General features: G+C 42.3%; 1 protein-coding gene across 1 annotated transcript; it reads left to right on the top strand.

The window, feature by feature from the left end:
- The first annotated feature begins 3598 nt into the window (after positions 1 to 3598).
- Positions 3599 to 4564, top strand: LOC143825116 (olfactory receptor 10A7-like). The gene has a single exon (XM_077313136.1). It carries the CDS (start codon positions 3599 to 3601, stop codon positions 4550 to 4552), a length of 954 nt encoding a protein of 317 aa, XP_077169251.1. The 3' UTR covers positions 4553 to 4564.
- The last annotated feature ends 11587 nt before the right edge of the window (positions 4565 to 16151 follow it).

Here is a 16151-nt window from a genome sequence, read left to right as displayed (position 1 = left end):
TTTTCCCTCTTAATAAAACAGTAAGAAGAGTTGGGGTGGGCTGTGTCCATGATCAAAACTCCTGGATTGGCCCCTTCGCCCTGGACGGACAAGTGAAGGGGCAAATCGGAAGGTGTGAAGCACCTTCCGATTGGGCCCTCACCAGGATAGACCAGAGTTCCAGGGCAATCAGGAGACATCGCTGCCAGTCAGCTCCTGACCACCGCAGGGAGATGAGGTCAAGTAGGGCTACCAAAGGGAAATGAGAACAGAGGCTGCGCCAGTCCGTTTCACCCCAAGGCTGTCCTAACTGTCATGTCCAACTGTAAATTACCTTAGAAACCTGACAGAGCTGGCAGGAGGCTGATTAATGCGCCGGCCCCGCTCCTCCCCTTCAGGCCTGCTGGAAAGGAGACTCTGACAGGCCCTGACTGAGGGGAGGGAGGCCTTTCCAAGAGCAACGCAGGGGAGCCTGAGGACATTCCTTTTGAGGGTGGGAACCATTCCCGTTCTGCCAAGCAGTCGGCTGACAGAAAAGCCCCTTCTCATTTAAAATACTGCTCTGGCCGGGGGTTAGATACAGCCAAGTCATGTGTCTTTCTTCTTTGCAACTCTCTGCAGATTTGAGGCCACTGCACAGCGTTATTCTGCAGACGAATCTGCATGTTGCTGCAGAGTTTCTTTTGTCTCCTTTTTCATCTGCACAACAACCCTGTTCAGTAGGCCTCACATCTTTCAATTCAACAACAACCTGTGTGGTAGGCTTTTAATGTTTCTTCTCCCACAACCCTATCCAAAGTAGCCCTTTCTGCCTGGTGAGCTGATCTTTTTACTCTGCAGTTGAGCTGTAATTCCAGGAGCTCTCCAGGTCCCACCTGGAGGTTGGCTACCCTTGGGTTGGAAATATTCCTGGAGGTTTGGTGGTGGGACTTCAAAATCGTACAATGCCTCAGAGTCCAGCCTTCAAAGGAGCCATTTTTGCCTGCAGTTGGTAGGGAGTGGTGCAGGTGTGTACCTCCTAGGCTATGGGTATGGCCAGCCCTTACCAGCAACTGTTTGTATTCTGGGGCGCAGACAGGCAGACCAGCATCAGTACTGTGAGTCTGAAAAGTGTAGGAAGATCTAAATAAATATTTACAGCCTGGAACTGTAAATAGTGAACAAGTAAATGACTGGAGACTCATGGGAACGGCAATAACTTTTTTCAACCTTGGCCTCGCAAATAAAAAAAAAAAGTATACAAAACCTTACTAAGGTCAAGATTGCTGTACACAGAGAGTTTTCCTCTTAGGGTTGCCAGCTTCCCTGTGAGGCTCTCTACCCCACCTCCCTCATGGGGAGTCTGCTATGGGGAGAGAAAGGGAAGACCATTGGAAAATGCTTTGAGACACTTGAGGCCTGAGGCCCATTCCCAGTTCTCGCAGGCTTCTCAAAGCCCCACATCCCTCACCGGTTGACTATTGTTGGGAGACAAATGGAAAAGGTGCTTGTAAACCGCTTTGAGACTCCTTTGGGTAGTAAACAACAGGGTACAAAAATCCGTTCTTCTTCTAAGGAGCAACCATGAAAGAAGCATGTGGGCACATAACATTTTATCTACAGTGAAAAAATAGAAAAGAAGGAACAGGGTGGACACCTGTGTACTGTGACTACCCCATGTGTATTAGGGCAGAGGGGCATTTCGGTGTCTGTGGCCTAATTCACACAAGAAGGGAAATGACGCAGAACTGGGGGTAATTGGTTGCCATGTAACCTTCCCCAAAGAAGAGTCTCCAGTCTGATTTTCCCTTCACATATCTGAAGACATGGCTCTGGAAAGCTCATCTGTAACCACTATGCCACAATTCCCAAAGGTCAGTCCTCTGCCACACTCAACGAACATTCCAAACCACAGGTTATTGACACCCATATCTCCACATCCACGCCCTCATTTGCCACCACGCCACCACAACCTCCCACACAACACACACATTCAACTCCATGCCCTTACAGACTGGACAACTCCTCCCCTTCCTCTTCCAACTGCCAATCTCTAGCGCCCATTGTATTTTTGGATACAATGGGATTTGCCCCTAGTGGATGAAATAAAACAGTAAAGCATCTGTTTACTGTTAGCTCCTGGAATTCCTAGAGGAGATACCACAGAAGGATAAAACATTCTCCATTGTGGCTGGTGAACAGGCAGGAATTAGAATCAAAATCATTCCCTTTCAGGCAAGTGACTTTAAAATCAACAGGGCAGCTGACAAGTCAGCATTGAAGAGGGCTGTACTTGAGCATCTGAGACTTCAGTAAGTACAATATTATCTTCAACATTGATTGATTGACTCAGATACCCAGATATCCAAAGCCATCATCAGATTTTTCTATGCAATTCTGTTCAAATATGCTAAACGTTTATAGCAAAATTGAGTCTTGGCTTGAATGTTTTTTAAAACTATACTTCTATATGTCCGTGTTTTCATTAACAATGCCAATAAAGGTATTTTGATTTGATTTAGAGTACAATATTACACAGTATGAAAACTGGCCTTCTGAAGGAGCCCACTGTCTGCATTTCTAGAATGCATAGGGATTTTTTGGCAGGGTTTGTGCATTTTAATATATCCAAAATCCATCAAATCTTGTTAGCTCGTTTTGAGCACTTGTTAGATTCTGCCATTGCAATTCATGGAAGTTAACACTTTCAAAGTTGCTGGATTATACCATTAGCATTCGCTTTAGAACTTGTATACAGATTTAGTAGAAGTGGCTCTTTGAATCCTGCTTGATAGGTATGTAAACATTTAACATTATCATTAATGGACCATAGTCTTCTTCTTAATTTGTTCAAAAGAAGTTTAAAAAACTGGCCAACCCACCTCTTTTATCAATATTACTATCTGTACTATCTGTATTCTCTCATTCTCCACAATAGCAGCATTAAGAACCCTGGTGAATCAGACTATTGTCCAAACCAGTTTCAGATCTTCTGTCACCCAGTTATCGACCAGTTGCCCTGAAGGGCCAACAAACCAGTAACATGGTTGCTTCATGTTGCCTCGTGTTACTGATATTTAGGGGTTTCATGAAGGATCCCGTTAGTCATTATGGCTAGGGGTGGACTTATCTTCCAGGAATCTGTTTAATCCTCCTTTAATGTCATGATTGTGGCCTACATTCATTGGTAGTCCATTCACAATTTAAATACTCAAAGTAATATTCATTTTTGTCTATCTGAAATGTAAGGTAAAGGTAAAGGTATCCCCTGTGCAAGTACCAAGTCATGTCTGACATGTGGGTGACGCCCTCCAGCGTTTTCATGGCAGACTCAATACAGGGTGGTTTGCCAGTGCCTTCCCCAATCTGAAATGTATCAATTTTTGAGGGAGTTATCCCCCCCTTTTTTTAAATTTATGAATCTTCTTTTCTATTCACCCAGCCTTGTTGACTTCCTCATTCCTTTTCTTTGTAACTTCCATAACACTAGATACAGACTTTTTGGGTGATTGTCTGGAATCTTTCCTTCTTTTTCTCTTTCATTTCATATTAGCAGATAAATCAGTGGAACTAACGAAAAGCTTTTCGTTGTTGTTGCTCTAATTCTTAGATTTACATGTTTCTCCTTTTGTTTTCCAGAATGTTCACAGAGAAAGGACGGATACTACAGAATAGAACAAAACTCTCTGAATTCATCCTTCTGGGTCTTTCGAATGAACCCAACTTACAAAGTACATTATTCTTTACATTTCTGGTCATCTATATCATTACCCTGGCAGGAAATTTCATCATCATTCTCCTCACATTGATTAATCCTGCCCTTCACACACCCATGTATTTCTTCCTGAGGAATCTATCCTTCTTGGAGATCTGTTATACATCAGTCAATGTTCCCAAGATGCTTGAGAATCTTCTGTCTGGGAACAAGACCATTTCCTTCCTAGGATGTGCTGTGCAGACCTATTTTACATTCTTTCTTGGTGGCTCAGAGTGTTTCCTGTTGGCCTCAATGGCCTACGATCGTTATGTTGCCATTTGTAAGCCTCTCCACTACCCTGTCCTCATGAGCAGGAAAGTGTGCCTGGGTCTAGCTGTGGCATCTTGGTTAAGTGGCTTTTTAATGTCCTTTGGTCATACCAGTATGGTATTTACCATGTCCTTTTGTGGTTCCAATGAGATAAACCACTTCTTTTGTGACATCCCCCCACTGCTGAAATTGGCTTGTGGGGACACTTCTAGGAATGAAATTGCTGTGTTTGTAATGACTATGATTTTTGTGGCTCTTCCTTTCATCCTAATCTTAATGTCTTATACTGGTATTATTGTCACCATTCTGGGGATTTCTTCTTCTGAGGGCCGTAAAAAGACCTTCTCCACTTGCACATCACACCTCATTGTGGTGACTTTATTCTATGGTTCCGCTTGCATTATGTACTTGAAGCCCAATTCCACTTATTCACCCAACAGCGACAAATATTTGTCTCTTTTCTACACCATTGTTAGCCCCTTACTGAACCCTATCATTTATAGCTTTCGTAATAAAGAAGTTAAAGGTGCCCTTAAGAGAATTTGGGAGAGAAAACCTTTTAGATGATCAAAGTTGGAGGACAAAGAGTTTGATATCCAAAACAACCTTTGACTTTTGTTCCTTTTTTTTAGTGCTAGACAAGCTAATTTCTCCAAAATAAATGTATCTAATAATCCTCCCAACCTGCCTGTCTTGTTCTCTGCATCATTCTGAAACAATGGATTCACAGAGTAGAGAAAATTGTAGTATGATTATACTTTGTAACTGGTCTTCTGGGTTCAGATTCCATGTTTCCAGAATGGCAGACCTGAGCTGTTTTGGGCAAACCACTTTATTTATAACAGTGTTTATTAATGCTATTTGAATGGCCTGCATTCTGGCAATGCTGTATGGGTTCAGTTCTTATGATGATTAATGAAAGAAATTGTATGTTGAACTGAAGTGAGATACAACCAGTTTTCCCATTGATCAAAAAGCTATCCTGATGGGTATGGTAGATTCATAAACAAAAGTCATATGTGACCAGGATGGGGGTAGTAGACAGAGTACTGGTTAACACTGAGTTAAACAACTCTGTTAATCCCTTTTTGTAATTGGAGATGAACATTTGTTTCCTGAAATCAATTTCAAATTGAGATGAAATACATTTATGGGTTTGATTCAACCAGATTTTCTGCTAGGTAGTAGGTTCTTTTTGTCCACTCAAAAAAGCTATGCTGTGGATCATGAAACTCATCAACAAAGTCCATGAGCCTTGGGGACTATAGTAAGAAGAGGGATAGGACATGAGTGAAAAGGCTGGATGGATCCATCACTAAGCCAAACCGATCACAAGTCATGGGAATATAGACAAATCACTACTATTTTAGGACCAATATTCATATATCAATGGTTAGAGGTTTTGACTATGATCTGGGGATCCAGGTTCAAATCCCCATGGAAGTTTACTGGGTGATCTTAGAATCTCCTCCCATCATCATCTACTTCACAGGTCTAATGTGAGGATGAATGGCAAGGGACCACCTCTCTCAGCTGGAAATGATGTGGGTTCCAGGACACAAACCGACCCTGGGTATGGAAGACCAGGATGACTGTGGGGTTTCAGGAATCCCATGTGCCAGTCCAACCCTCCGGAGGGCGTGAGAAATAAAGCTGTGGCCACTTTTAATGTCAAATATGGTTGTCGCGTCTTTCTTGGGACAAAATGTTTTCCTGCCAGTCAACTGAACTGTTATATCATTCCAAACCCCATGAAGCCCTTTAGCCACCCAAATGTCTTAAGCCATCCTTACTTTCAATATTATAGCACCCTACTTACCCCTTCCATATACATTAACTTGATTCTTTCATTTTCCTTTGTAAAGAGATGTTCTGAGCCATATTTTGTTCTAGAGAGATGGTGTGTAGGACCCATTCCATAAAGTTGTGCTGGAAATATGATTGACTCTGAATCCAGCAATGCATTATGCTTAAACCCTCACCATCATCATCAGTGCTCCTGAAAGCTCCTGAAGGTTTTGTTGATGGACTAATGCAGTTTAGTCTAGGATTTATGGATTTTCAGAACTATTAAATTGAGATAAAGACCTGCAAGAGACCTGCAGTGGTGGTCTCTGTCATAAGAGGCTGACTTTTTTATACATATGGTGGCACCATCTACTTTTGCTTTATCACTAAATTTTCCCCAGGTGTAGTTAAATTTCCGATCTTCATGTGTCTGTCTCTTAATGTATCTTAATGCTGAAGGCACTTGTATTAATGAGTTATTGCTCTGAAGGGGCAGATCACTAAAGCTATTTTAACTTTGTCGCCTGACCCTGGTTTCAAGCTATCACATCCCAGAGAAGTTCTAATGCTGAACAAACATAAGAAGTCATTGCAGAGGTACTTAAAGATGTCAACAGACTTTGAAATGGAAGTCTCATCACTCAATCTTCCCATTTCAAAATTGTAACACAAACTTTTCTTTTCTGTATTTAGTAAGTTTCATCCTGTCTCAACTTAGGTCCAGGATCCTTCCAGTCTTCAGTTTTTCTCTGCCCTATTCACTGCTTAAAGTAGTACTCTTTGCTGGTCCCCCCTCCCCCCACTTTCTAAGCAACTTTGTCTAATCTTTGGAAAGGTAAAGTAGTTCATTTGGCCAGAGAAGGCTTCTCTTTAAAGGGCAATGTACATCCCATCCAACTGGCAATTACTTATGAGATTTGCAGTTGTCTTGTCTCTGCCCCACCCCTCCTTATAGTCAAGAGGTGTGCCTCATTCATCTTCAGAGTACTGGCCAAAATTCCTGACTTTGAATCCACAGTAATCATCTACCTATCTTAATGGATTCATATAAATTAAGGTTAACAACTCTGGATTGGGAATTTCCTAGAGATTTGGAGGTTGACCCTGGGAAGAACCATGTTTGGGGAGGGGAGGAATCTCAGTGGGCCAGTGTCTACCCTCCAAAGCAGTCACCCCCCCCCCCCCAGAGGCACAAACTATTCACATTCATTTTGAGTAAATTGATTTTAATAGAAATATGGCAAAAATTTACATTCTTGTAAAACACTCATTTTATTAAATATGTTTTCCAGACAGGAAAGGGGAAGCATAAACTTCGAAGCCTTCTACAACCTCATTCTATGGAATCATATGATTTTGCCTTTAGTTTTCACTGTCATCTCACCATGGTGATCCAGTTCTTTTTGACTACCAGATCTTCTTGTGGAATAAAGGTAAAGGTATCCCCTGTGCAAGCACCAAGTCATGTCTGACCCTTGGGGTGATGCCTTCTAGCGTTTTCTTGGCAGACTCAATATGGGGTGGTTTGCCATTCCCTTCCCCAGTCATTACCATTTTACCCCCCAGCAAGCTGGGTACTCATTTCCACCTCGGAAGGATGGAAGGCTGAGTCAACTTTGAGCCGGCTGCTGGGATCGAACACCCAGCCTCATGGTCAGAGCTTCAGCCAGCATGTTGGCTGCTTTACCACCTTTTTCTTTTTCTCTTTTCCTTTTTCTTCTGGAATACTCATATGCAAATGATGGGGTTGAATCAAAAGTTTCTGCTCATTCTCAAGTTTTCTTCTGCTCGGGGATGGTATAACTCCAGGTTATAACATTTTTGGACATTTGGGGGCAAAGAGCAAGCTTTGGGGAAGGAATTGAGGCCAGCAATATAATGCAAAGCCATTGAATCCAACTTCCAAATCAGCCATTTTCTTTAGAGTCATCAGTTATAATTCTGGGCCGCACCTAAATGTGATTTACTGCTACCATATCTCAGGGGAAGAAAGAGAAAATCATGTGTTTAAAACGTAAGATTTTCACCTAAGAAAGGGAAATTCGCACAGCTGAATGTTTTAAGTGAATCAAAATGGATCCTCTATATACCAACTCAACTTCTGCATTTGGCTAACACATTACTCAGGGCCTCTTTCATCTGCTTGTTCCGCAGACTATAGATTACAGGGTTGAAGAAGGCAGGGGCCACTGTATAGGTGAGAGAAAGGAGCTTGTCTACAGTAGGTGAATAACTTGAACTTGGCCTCAAGTATGTGAACATAGCGGTGCTATAGAAGAGAATCACAGAGATCAGGTGGGAGGAACATGTGCCCAGAGCCTTTTTCCTCCCATTCATTGTGGTAACCTTCCAGAAAGCAACAATGATTAGAATGTAGGAAATCAAGATGATTAAGAAAGGGGTGATGAGAACTAGGAAAATAGTGAGAATTCTCTCTGTATCATTAATGTAAGGGTTTGCACAGTGTAGCCTCAACAGTGGAAGAACATCGCAGAAAAAATGATTAATTATTTCAGGACTACAAAATGGGAGGGTAAATATCAGCAGCGTCTGCCCAAGAGATACAAACAACCCAATGGCCCAACATCCAGAGACCAACAATAAACAGGCCTTCCTGGTCATGAGCCTCATATAATGCAAAGGATGACAAATTGCCAGATAACGATCATATGACATAATTGCCAGAAGATAACATACAGCTGCTCCCAGGAAAAGGTAGAAGAACATCTGCATAGCACAGCCTAGGAAGGAAATAGTTTTCTTCTCTGACAGAAGGTTCACAAGCATTCGGGGGACCGTCACCGACGTAAAGCAGATATCTAAGAATGACAAATTCTGAAGGAAGAAATACATGGGTGTGTGCAAGGTATGATGTAATACAGTGGCAACACAGACAAGCGCATTCCCAGCCAGGATGAAGAGGTAGATAAGCAAGAAAACAGTAAAAAACAGGGCTTGTAATTCAGATTGGTTAGAGATTCCGAGGAGGACAAACTCAGTCATGGAGGTACTGTTTTCATGCATCATCTCTTCTGTATGTTTCTCCTAGATGAGAGAGATGAAACTGTCATAATGTTACAACAGAGAGCATTATAACAAAATTACTGAAACCCAGTCTTAATCCAGAACCCATTTCTATTCCTTCCTTATTACAAAACAAGTCTGACCATTTTCTGTTGGCATGGTTTAAATGTGAGCCAGCAGAACACCAAGCTGCTTAAAAGAACAAAATAATTTTATTTAGAAGAGAAATACACTTTGTATAGAAACAGGAGATCAAAGAGTTCTAGCAATCTAGCTGTCCTGTCCATTCTTCCTGTTATGTTCTGAATGCAACCAGGGAGGAAGTGTAGACAGAGGAGCAGGAAGTCTCCAATGAGCCAATCAGTAACCTGAAGGAGAGCATTTAAAAAATCCAGGAAGTTCTTCATCTAACTATGCTAAATGTACATCTCTACCAATGACTCCTGAAGGAGATTCATCTCATGTTATTAAATCATGTATACTACAGATCTTGCACATTTTGAACCAGCATACAAAGCAGAGGCTCTTCCACTGAGTCATAGATCCTAGCAAGCCAAATACATTTTATTTAGTATTTCTTTAAAACATTTATTAGCTTCCTTTGTGGTATATGATGCTCTCTCATATTGAGTCAGACCATTGATCTTAGATCCATGTTATCTATTGTGCTTTTGTGCAAGAAAGTTCTGTCCGAGAGAATTTATCAACCTCAGCTGTAAGTATTTGGCCTTAAGTATAGAGCTACAATGCTGATGAAACATCCAGTGATTATAATATAATCTTACATTTGTAACAGTCATAGTTTGGTGATGCACTCTGTGGTTCATTCACTGATCTTTACTCTCGGTTCTAAGTGTGTGCATGCATGCATGAAGATTCTTCATTAACATCTGGAGATGTTCTAGATGTTTAGCATTTGTGGATTTGCAAATTGAGATGACTTGAACAAATTATAATGCATTAGCAGATTTAAAAGTGGCAATTAGCAGCTATGAGATTCATTCTGCCCAGATAATACATGTGTTCTCTTTTTTCTATCCAGCTTGCTCACCAACTTTATGTCATTTTCCTGAACATATCGAAAGAGGGCATAATAATAATATGTTCAACCAAGTACATGGACTTCAAGTTGGCCTAATAGAAAATAAGTTGAGCAAAACTAGAGCATTAATAAAAGGATTCCCCCACTTCCATTTTTGAGAGCTCAGCCAAATTGCTCCCATTGGAGAAAATGTTTTTATTGAAGGTACAATGAATCGAACATCTCTAAGGTCTTTGCTAAAACTGCCTTCCCAGAATCCATTATTCTGTTTTAACCTCCAATCCCTGGTCTTCCCCTGCTCACCCTTTTGGGTTCAAAAACATTCCAGATGACACCCCCTTGTCCAAGTGGAAAGACATAACCGGCACCTGTAGTCACAAGGCCAAAGAAGAAGAAAAGACTTTCTTAGAGAACAAAGCAGCAGAGTGGTAATTCTAGAGCTAACCAAATTTTAGGACAATGTACCCAAGAAAATGTAGGGTTTTTAATTGTTAGTCTTACTGTGAGAGTATAAATCATAACAATGCTATAAATAAACAAACAAACAAAAACAAGTAAACCAACCAACCAAAATAGTTTCAGTGGATTTCAAAAGATGCTTAGGATTTCACTGTCAATCTCTCTCATTAAAATCACTGGGACTGGGATAAAAATCACTGAATCTCATCCTTTAGTATTTTGTGATCAAAAATATGTTAAATTTAATACAGCAAAATGTATATTGTCATTTTCATAGAATATGAAGAAGTTTGGAGGAGGAAAAATTGAAGAGACAAAGACTGTATTTAAAAATCAACAACTTTAAAATTAGCTTGGTCCAGACTTAAAAACATAGTTTATTTTTTAAATGGTTAATTTGTAAAATTGGGATTTGAGTACCAAAGGATCAATCCGATCCTGGTGTGTCTCAATAAGTGCTGGGGTTGTTCTATCTTGTCCCTCTGTAACTGGAGAAATTCTCAAAACAAGGGAGACCTACGAAGAATTGCCCTTCATGTCCTCCAAGGTCTTGTCAACTCTTTCTAGGACTCTTGTAAAATTAAGACAGAATACTTTTCTTCACATATCATGTAAAACGAGACCAACTATGGTTAACATACAAACTTCAGAGCATGATTTCAGATCCTGTATTGACAGACTGTAACTAATACAATTGCCAAAATATTGTGTTGATGACCAGAAATGTGCATCGACAATCATCCAAATATTGGCTTGGATCCAGATGTCTTTGATCTCCTAGGGAGGGAGGGGCGCCTTCAGACCAACAAATGTTATTCTGAACACTGTTGAATTTTCACTGTTTAATCACATTAGATGAAGCCTACAAGGGGATTTGGGAAAGATAGAAGAAGAAGAAGAAGAAGAAGAAGAAGAAGAAGAAGAAGAAGAAGAAGAAGAAGAAGAAGAAGAAGAGTTGGTTCTTATATACCACTTTTCTCTACCTGCAGGAGGCTCAAAGAGGCTTACAGTTGCCTTCCCATTCCTCTCCCCACAACAGACACCCTGTGGGGTGGGTGAGGCTGAGAGAGCGCTGATATCACTGCCCGGTCAGGACAGTTTTATCAGTGCCGTGGCGAGCCCAAGTTCACCCAGCTGGTTGCATGTGGGGGAGCGCAGAATCGAACCCGGCATGCCAGATTAGAAGTCCGCACTCCTAACCACTACACCAAACTGAGCAAAAAAGCTGGCTGGTTTTATTTATTACACTTTTTCATTGGAACTCCAAGGACATACACAAGTGCCGTCTCACCAGACACTGCCCTAACTTGATCAGCTTTGCTTTAACATTGTAAAATATACCTTCTGTCCATTTTGTTTGTTGTTAACACACCACAGCACTTATAATCAAACATGCTACGACATAACAGACTACAGCTGAAAAAATAAGAATTCCACTTACTTTTGCAATATTGATCATGTTGCGAACGTAATACAGTTTGTTTGGAAGTTCATGCATATATATGCACTAACCTGGACAATTGTTTTAAGTAGAACAATAATCATGGGATTTCACTAAGTTTGGATGTCTTGACTACATTCAACTATAGAGGAACAAAGGACTAGCATGCTCACTTAAATGGCAAATTAACTCAATACATTCCAGTTAACTCCCTTATGTGGCTTGAGACAGCTGATCCCTAGAAAGAAAGCTGATTGTTTCAATGAAGTTCATACCATGACTGCACAGATACTTTTGTCCTGAGGTGGTGCAACTGAGTGAAATAAATCAGAAAGGAATTACAATGCTGCACAAGAGTCCTTTGGCTTAATATTTTTAATAACAAGCCGTCCTCAGCATAATTAATACCTTCTACATGTTTAACTCCTTGCACCTCAAATCCATTATCTATGTACACAAAGCCATAGGTTGGATTCTAAAAAGTTTTCCACCCTGCTGTAAGGTTTTCTACTCAACCACCTTAGCTGCAGACTCTAGTCTTGCATTGTTTTTTAACACATAGGTTCTATAGTTTCAAGCACAGCTGTTTTGAAGGCCAAAGGGGATTTGTTCTCCCTCTTTTTATTTCTGTTGGTTCCAACCCCATATTACTAAACTACTGGACAATGATATTGATTACATTGTAGTTAGCTTGCAAAGGATTTAAATTGGGTTTTTAAAAAGAAATATTGGTCTAAAGATTTTTTCCCAAATGAGCCCTACATGAGTGGTCAATCTTATTCTAAGTTTTAGTTGGAATGTGAAGACATCAGGAAGAGTAATTGACATTTTAAAATACCTTATTACAATACATATAAGGTGGGTAGCCATGTTGTTCTGAAGTAGCTGAACATCGTCTGAGACCAATGGCACCTTTAAGACCAATAAAGCTTTATTCAAGTTGTGAGCTTTCATGTGCAGGCATGCTTCCTCAGACAATGAAACAAGAATAATAGTAATACAGATATAAGGAGAGAGTAAATGAGTAGTAAATTAGTAAACAGCATCACAAAGACATCCAGAAATATCCAGAAGTTGTCCTGGGTCCTTGGATAGTGTCCCTGGCCTCGACCAGAACCAGGGCACTTTTGTTCATGGCCCCAACCTGGTGGAATGAGCTCCTGGAAGAGCTGAGGGCTCTGACAGAGCTCTCTGGGTTCTGAAAAATAGGGCTCTTCCACCAGGCGTTGGTTGAGGCCTAGGTAATAAGATCGGGTCCCTCCCCCCCACTTTACAATCTATACCCCCACTTTTATAATTTGTACTCCCTCCGCAGGCCATCTATCACCTGCGGTCAGTTATCATGGCAATAGTGACTGCCAGTAGAAGGATTAGAAGGACTAAGGATTGTACAATAGAGTTCTTCAATTTTATTTTATTTTTTTTTGCTGCCATCGATGATATCAGGCTTTATGCTGTTTTTCTATTTTATGTAAACCACTATGAGCCAGTTGGGCTGGGAGTGGCAGTCTATACATTCAATTATGAATGAATGAATGAATGAATGAATGAATGAATGAATGAATGAATGAATGAATGAATGAATGAATGAATGAATGAATATTGCCCTCCCCTGCAGCTCAGGATTGTTTACATGGAACATGGGAGAACATGGAACAGTACAACATAACTCGGTAACCATGTCGAATAAGTAACAATAATAACTGTGATAACAGAAATAACAGTGTTTAACACCAATATGTTAACAATCCCATGGTTGGTCAGTTCAGGATGTTTGCTTCAAGGGGAGGGGTTCCGGGGCCCCACTAGATGATCTCAGCTTGGTCAACATCAACTAAATGCCTGGCAGAAGAGCTCCCTTTTGCAGGCCTCTGGAATTGTTCTAGCTCTGGCAGGGCTCTGATCTTCTCTGGGAGCATTCCACCAAGTGGGGGCCAGGACAAAGAAAGTTCTGGCCTTGAAGTCAAATGAGCTTACTTGGGGCCAGGGATCACCAGCAAGTTAGAGGTGGCAGTGTATAAAGCTCTTTGAAGGGTATAGACAGTAAGGCATTTCATCAGGTACATTGGGCCCAGACCACATATTGCCTTAAGTCTGGAATTCGACTAGTAGCCAGTGCAGTATGTTGGCTTGGCATAGGTGGTAGAATTCCAGCAATGCTACTCTTGTGACCTGTGCCTCCGTAGAGAGAGATACCCCAAATAGAGGGATGCCTGTATGGAAGCATACATTTGCCAAATTCAGTATAGTAAGTTGACACACAAGGAGTCTTCAATCTTCAATACAATATCTGTTTAATAGTTCCCAATGTGTTTCACTACACTGCGCTTTTTCAAGGGAATCTACAGACTTGGAAAAATACAAAACAATAATTAGTACTGAAATATAAGTCAAAATGTAAAGAATGTAATGAATACATACAAAAAAGCATTTAAACAAACAAATTGTAAAAAATTACATGCATAGCAGAAAAGCTTAGCCTACAGTACATAAATCTGTACAACAATGATAATAAATATAAAAGGTCTACTTGGTATGTATTAGTTTGATATGTTATAGTCTATAGTCTAAATCGTTTAACAGCCAGTATCTGTAAAAACAAATATATATAAGGTAAAGGTAAAGGTATCCCCTGTGCAAGCACCGAGTCATGTCTGTCCCTTGGGGTGACGCCCTCTAGCGTTTTCATGGCAGACTCAATACGGGGTGGTTTGCCAGTGCCTTCCCCAGTCATGACCGTTTACCCCCCAGCAGCAAGCTGGGTACTCATTTTACCGACCTCGGAAGGATGGAAGGCTGAGTCAACCTTGAGCCGGCTGCTGGGATTGAACTCCCAACCTCATGAGCAAAGCTTTCAGGCGGCTGCCTTACCACTCTGCGCCACAAGAGGCTCGTCTTTAAATATATATAGGAGGATATAAATATATAAATATATATAGGAGGATGTATAACAGCACCAGATGCAATTTCTGATTCAGGGACAAGGGCAGGCCTGCATAGAGTAAGTTACAGAAATCCAATCTGGAGATGAAAGTTGCATGAATCGCTGTAGCCAAGCAGTTCATAGACAGGGCACTAGTAGCCTTGCCTGGTGAAGATGAAAGAATGCCAAATGAGCTACACCCCTGACCTGGGCCTCCATTGAAAGGGAAGAATCCAGGGTCACCCTCAAATTCCTAGTGGAATTCAAGGTGCTAAGTTGGTCTACAGCAAAGGTGGGGAGGCACGCTTCCCGAGCTGCTGTCTGTCTGTCCAGCCACAAGACCTCCATCTTGGAGGGGTTGAATCTCAGCCGACTCTGCTCTAACCACCCAGCTATGGCTTCCAATTATCTGGCAAATGTATTTGGTGGAGGGAGTCTGGGCAGCCGTCCATCAGGAGAAAGAGCTGGGTGTCATCTGCATATTGGTGACAATCCAGCCGATAACTCTGGACCAGCTGGGCCAGAGGGCACATGAAGATGTTAAACAATGTAGGGGAGAGTATCACCCCCTGTGGCAGCCCACAAGGGAGTTGATAGTGCTTTGACAGTTCATCCCCCACTGAAGCCATCTGTGTCCACTTCCAGAGAAAGGAGCACGGTGTCGTGGTTCGGTCCTTGGTGGCTTGGGAACCGGACCGAACCCCGCCATCAGAGGCGCCCGCGATCACGGAGGTAGGGCATGGTGATCACAGGCAAGCCGGCAGCTGGGCGCCCCACCCGATCGTTGAGGTGGCAATGGCCGCTAAAGAACCTCAATGTCCCCCTCCACCTTTTGACAAGGGCCCGGAGATGGCCCTTTGTTCCAGGAAAATGGGCCATCAGGAACCCCGGAAAACCTCGCATATGTGCATGAGTCATGATTGTATCAGCATGTTCCCTCCGCAAGTACTGGGTGGGGCAATACAGCCTAAGGAGGTGGGTTTTGTATAAAAGGGAGCTTCCACCTGGAGTTCGGTGGAAGCTCTTACTCCATACCAGCGGACTCCACGTTGCTGAAATAAAGTTTGTTCCTGTTGTATCGTTCACCAGGCCTGGCGTGACGTTTTCTTCAAAGGGGCACCCTGTTTTTTTCAGTTAGCAAGCGGGTCTCCGACATCGTAAGAGCTTCCACCGAACTCCAGGGTCGGCATCGCATCCGAGCGCTTATCGGGACGGATCCAGAGATGGCGTTTTCAAGCAACGGGGCGGTCTCGACCCCCACGAACCCCGGGAACATGAGTTTAATGTCCCCGGGAGATTTCCTCCGAAAATCGGGGGGCCAGGAGCAGCTGTCCGGGACCCCGAGACCCTCGGCAGCGGCGGCCAAGGGAAGGCGCCGGGCCATGGGGTTCCCAAGCACGGCGGGGAGCGCGCCGAGGTCTGGGGGGTTGGCCCCAACCTGGGACACCCAGCTGAGGCAGGCGCTTCGCCCGGTAAGACCTGAGGAATC

This window comes from Paroedura picta, chromosome 16, assembly GCF_049243985.1.
Source record: "Paroedura picta isolate Pp20150507F chromosome 16, Ppicta_v3.0, whole genome shotgun sequence".
Classification (NCBI taxonomy): domain Eukaryota; kingdom Metazoa; phylum Chordata; class Lepidosauria; order Squamata; family Gekkonidae; genus Paroedura; species Paroedura picta.
The sequence above is the reverse complement of the archived record's forward strand: the minus strand, read 5'-3'. Positions and strand labels throughout refer to the sequence as shown.